This window comes from Nicotiana sylvestris, chromosome 7 (genome assembly GCF_000393655.2).
Source record: "Nicotiana sylvestris chromosome 7, ASM39365v2, whole genome shotgun sequence".
NCBI lineage: Eukaryota > Viridiplantae > Streptophyta > Magnoliopsida > Solanales > Solanaceae > Nicotiana > Nicotiana sylvestris.
In genome coordinates this window covers 164,471,487-164,476,567 of record NC_091063.1, presented here as the reverse complement: position 1 = coordinate 164,476,567, position 5,081 = coordinate 164,471,487, and the positions used below count along the sequence as shown (strand labels likewise).

The following is a 5,081-nucleotide window of genomic DNA, read 5'->3' as shown; positions in this document are numbered from 1 at the left end:
CTCTGTGTGAATTATCTGGCCTTAAACAAATCACCGTGAAGAACAAGTACCATATCCCACTAATGACAGACTTATTCGATAGACTGGGTGGTGCTACCATGTTCACAAAAATAGACCTGAAGATAAGTTACTGGAAAGTCTAGATTGCTGAGGGAGATGAACATAAGATGACTTGTGTGACAAGATATGGGTCGTATGACTTCCTGGTCATGCCATTTGGCTTGACTAATGCCCCAGCCACATTTTGCACCATGATGAACCAAGTCTTCTGAGAGTACATTGATGAATTCATAGTGGTCTACTTGAAAAACATTGTGGTATATAGAAAAACCCTGGAGGAGCACCTGGAGCACCTGCGGAAGGTCCTAGCCCGATTGCAGGAGCACGCATTATATGTGAAGCTATCCAAGTGCTCCTTAGCCCAAAAATAGATTGACTTCCTTGGACATGTCATCGAGGAAGGGGAGGATCAAGATGAACCAACATAAGATTCAGGCTGTCACAAGCGGGACTTTTGGAGCCATTACCTGTCCCAAAGAGACCTTGGTAAAGTGTTACACTGGATTTCATTACTGGATTGCCCAAGGTCGGAGATCTTACAACTAGTTTGGTTGTGATAGATCGTTTTTCCAAGTATGATACATTTATAGCAGCCCCATAATATATATCAGCAGAAGATACAACTCAACTCTTCTTCTCTTATGTTGTCAAATATTGGGGTATGCCTAAATACATCGTTAGTGATCACGATTCTCGCTTCACTAGCAACTTTTGGACTCAGCTCTTTAAGTACATCGGGTAAAAGTTGAGCCACAATACAAGTTTTCATCCGCAATCTGATGGCCAGACGGAGTGGTTCAATGGCATGCTGGAGGATTTCCTCTTCCATTTTTATTACTGGATCGCAGAAGAATAGGGTGAAGCTTCTGGATGCCGCTCAACTATGTTTCAATTCGCAAAAGAGCTCTAGTACAAACAGAAGTGCTTTTAAAATTATTATCGGATAAAAACAGCTACTCTCACGCACTGTGAATGCCCCAAATATGTCGAAATGTCTTCGAGTTTCTAGCTTCTCGAAGGAATAAAAGCAAAATTTGGAGATAGTGCAGAGTTATCTTGTCAAAGCATAAAAGCGGATGAAAAAGTATGCGGATCAAAATCGTCACTTTGTTGAATACCAACTAGGAGACAAAGTGATGGTGAAAATCTCAAAACGATACTTGTTTGCAGGGGCCCATGACCCTCGCCTATTGCAAAAAGTACATTGGACCCTTGTCTATTGAGAAACGTAATGGAAAAGTTGCATACCGGGTGGATACCCCAGTCTGGTGGAAGACTCATCCAGTCTTCCATGTCAGCCTTCTGGAACCTTTTCGGGAAGACATGGATGATCCTTCACGGAGCCAACTCATAATACCCAGTATTTGAGGCCCTAATTCACCCGGTAAAAGATGTGTAGAAGCTATTCTCGATGATCAAGTTGTTCATGCTTCAAGGAAAGATCACCAAGAGTTCTTAGTGAAATGACAGGGTTATGATATAAAGGAGAATACTTGGGAGAAGGGAACAAACCTCAAAGCATACAAGAGCCTGATTGATGATTATCTTGCAAGTAAGGCGTCAAGGACGTCGCCAACTCAAGTGGGGGAGAATATCATGGGCGGCTTTCTAGCCATGTATGACCCCTTGGACGCGGCCCATGGCATTCTGACAAGCTTCCCAACGTCTAGCGCCGGGGATAGGTCTTGACCGCGCACGTATGTGCCTATGTCGCCCCACCGATAGCCTTCGCCAGCGGCTGGCCGCAGGCAGATGCCAATAGCGCCGCGCGCGGAGACAGTGCTGCGCGTGTAGACTCTGATGCTAAAGACAAGGTTGCTGCCAATGGACCTGCTTCTACCTTGTAGGAATTTAAGTCATTTTTATTGTAAATATAAAGTAGTTTTACTTTATGTACTTTCATTATATCTCTCTAGCTTAGTTAGGTCAAGTCCTATAACTTTGGTTTTTTTTTAAGCATTATTAGGGGAGATCAAGCAATCAAACTTTCAAGCAAGCAAATAGTTTTTGTATTGGTATCACTCCCTTTCGGCACCGTTTGCCTTTCTGTAATAGCTTTCATTAATGCTATCAAGCTTTCTTTCATTCTCAATTCTCTTTTCTGTTTTCTCAATTGCCCTTGACATTGGTTTTCCCATATGTCACTGACAGTCTCGTCTAGCATACGGAGGGGACTCCAATTGCCGGATAGTACCTGCACGGACATTAGTTGTTTAGTCTTACATCGCTTTTCCAAGGAATCTCAGGAAGGCGCGGCGTAGTGGTATATATGATCTCATGTCTGGACCTTCCTTTTTTTTTTTTTTTTCTATTTGTAATTTTTCCTTTTTTCTTTAACTCTTCAATAAGTTGCGCATTAATGCATGTTAAAGCTAAGTGATACGTACAAGATATATAGGTGATATCCATAAAGGAAATTAATGAAAGATCCAGCTATAGTATGTAATAGACCCTTAAATTTGTTGATGAAACAGACAGATATTGAGATGAGTAAGCTTTAGCTATAGCTTTTCTTGTGAATGAAACAAGGAAACCTAATCCACCACTTTTGGTTGAGAGCAGCTCATTGTTCCTTTACTCAAAATCCTCTTCTTTCCCCTCCCGCCCCCCAACCCAAAGATAGTAAAAGAGAAATATATGGAAGACAAGGCACATGATCTTGCACTTTCGACTAGTTAATGCATGTATATAGTTAAAAGATTGTAAAAATATATATTAATATTAAATTTGTTCCTATTTTCAGAAAAGTTTAGCTATTATACATGACACTGTAAAAGAATATTTACACCGTTAAGTCACCTAAAAAATAACGGTAAATAATTGTTCATAATACGTAGACCTAGCCTGAAATATAAAGTTGCTAACCTGCTATATATCAAGAATTTACTGAAGACCTCTTATGTACCTTTTTCTTTTTCTGCACTTATTCCAGTGTTCTACTTTTACTAGAAAACACATGAGAAAAGTAAAGAATATGGGGAAAGCCAGATCATACATAAGGATCGAAAATTTACTTTTCTTGGATCAGAGGCCAAAACATGGGAGTAAAATAAAAAAAGAAATTTAATTAACAATGTAATCAAATAATTATGTCTATAAATCAAATTGTTGAATGTATAATAATAAAAATAAGTGTTAACAATTCACAATTAATGTCATTGCTGAAATAATTCAAGAAAGAAAAAAACGCAAAAAAAATAAAATAAAGGGGTGTTGAATGTTGATGATTTAGTAATGGCAGTCAACTAAAGGAGAAGCTGAGAAGACGATGACTTGTTCTTTTGAACCAAAGGAGAATTTCGTAATTTCACGGTGATCGTCTTCCGGCGCCGGTAGGTTAAGATCCAATGACAAGAAATTCCTTGTGTTTTTTGTTTGATCATGAGATTCTTCATTGCTTGTACTACTTGCTGCAATTGTAATACTATTTGGCAATGGCCTATGTCTTCTCATATGACCACCTAATGCTTGTCCTGAAGTGAATTCTGCTCCACATATCGAACATTCGTGTACCCTAGTCTTGTTCTTGCCGCTACTGTTGTTGTTATTGTTGTTGCTGTTGTTGTTGTTACTCGGGATTTGAAGTGATAAAGTTGTGACATGATCCTCGTTCAATTTCAAACAAGTGGCAACTTGTTCAATTGGCTTTGAATTCTTGATCTCTTCTAGGGTTGTTGATTTTGGTTTTTTATGACTTGCTCTATGACCACCAAGTGCTTGAAATGAAGAGAAGCAACGGTTGCATGTTTTGCATGGAAAAACATCCAATGAAGAGGATTGTGACTTTTGGTTATGACCTTGTGCTAAAAGAATCAAACAATTGGCCATATCTTCTTCTTCCGAATTTTTGGCAAATTGATCAATCCCACAATTGGAAAGCGATGACGAGTTTGCCACGTGTCCGTCCAATTCACCACCACTACCACCACCACCGCTAGCGCCTTCCACTGTGCTACACGAGCTAGTAGCAATCGTTAAAGCAAGAGGAGAAGGCGGTCTAGGTCGCTTAGTCCGCCTTCTTTTGATCACCATATTCATATGATGATCAACATTTTCTTGCATTTGAACAAATTCCATAGTATACTCTTTGTTTTCTAGTATCATTCAAAGTAACACTAAACTTTTTTAAAGAGAGAGACAAATACAAACCAAAGGAAAAAAGGCAAAGGGAAGTTTTTTTCAAAGATGAAGAAAGCGATGTAATACAGTGAGTGTTTATATATGTTTTTTTCTGAGAAGTGGTAGTGAAAAAAAGAAGCCGCCCCCGTGAATAGTAATCTTGAAAATGTTCACTGTTTTCTTGCACTTACAAACTTTGCAATTTATATATATAGGAAATTGATATATATATTTATTTATATATTATATATATAAAGTGATTGTATGTATATGTATGTAGAGATGGAATGTAATAAGGAAAGGAGTAAGATTCGGTTGGCGTTGAAGCAAACCCATTACTTTATGCCAACGATATACCTTGTGGAGGATTGGAGTGCAAGCCTGGCACCACATAGTTTCCCCCTTTAATAAATTAAAATAAAACATACAATAAAATAGAAAAAAAGAAATTCCTCTTTTCATTCCCTTTTGGTTAGCTTCATTGTTTGAAGCATTTTATTTTTTATATAATCATTATCACTAATAATTTGCAACCTTTTAGTTGTCTTTAAGAACTTGCTTAAAGTCAATTGCCAATTTCATAAGTATGATTGGGCATACTTACGGTACACATTATTTTTCACTATTTCTGATTTTTTTTTATTTTATATTTTGAGTGTATGAAGGTTGTAGTGATAAGAGAAAAGAATATGAAAGAGTTTGATGAGAATTGAATCTTAATTGTTCGAGATGACAAGTTTGTCATGTAAAACTATATTAAAGATATTAGGCTGAGTGTTGGCTCACTTGGTGGAGGTTCGAATTAGAGAAGAAGTCAAGATTTTAACTTTATGATTCTGAATTTTAAAATGGTTTCTCAAGTGCTAATAACTAGGTTCTAAATTTAATATTTATATATATTT

General features: G+C 37.6%; 1 protein-coding gene across 1 annotated transcript; it reads right to left on the bottom strand.

Annotated features, from left to right (window-relative positions):
- Positions 1-3,150: 3,150 nt before the first annotated feature.
- Positions 3,151-4,371, bottom strand: LOC104231652 (zinc finger protein ZAT5-like). The gene has a single exon (XM_009784683.2). The coding sequence runs from the start codon at positions 4,162-4,164 to the stop codon at positions 3,289-3,291; it is 876 nt and encodes a 291-aa protein (XP_009782985.1). The 5' UTR covers positions 4,165-4,371; the 3' UTR covers positions 3,151-3,288.
- Between the last annotated feature and the right edge of the window lie 710 nt (positions 4,372-5,081).

Bases quoted from the DNA above. Each gene is read 5' to 3' on its own strand.
- LOC104231652 (XM_009784683.2), bottom strand. From the start codon at position 4,164: ATGATACTAGAAAACAAAGAGTATACTATGGAATTTGTTCAAATGCAA.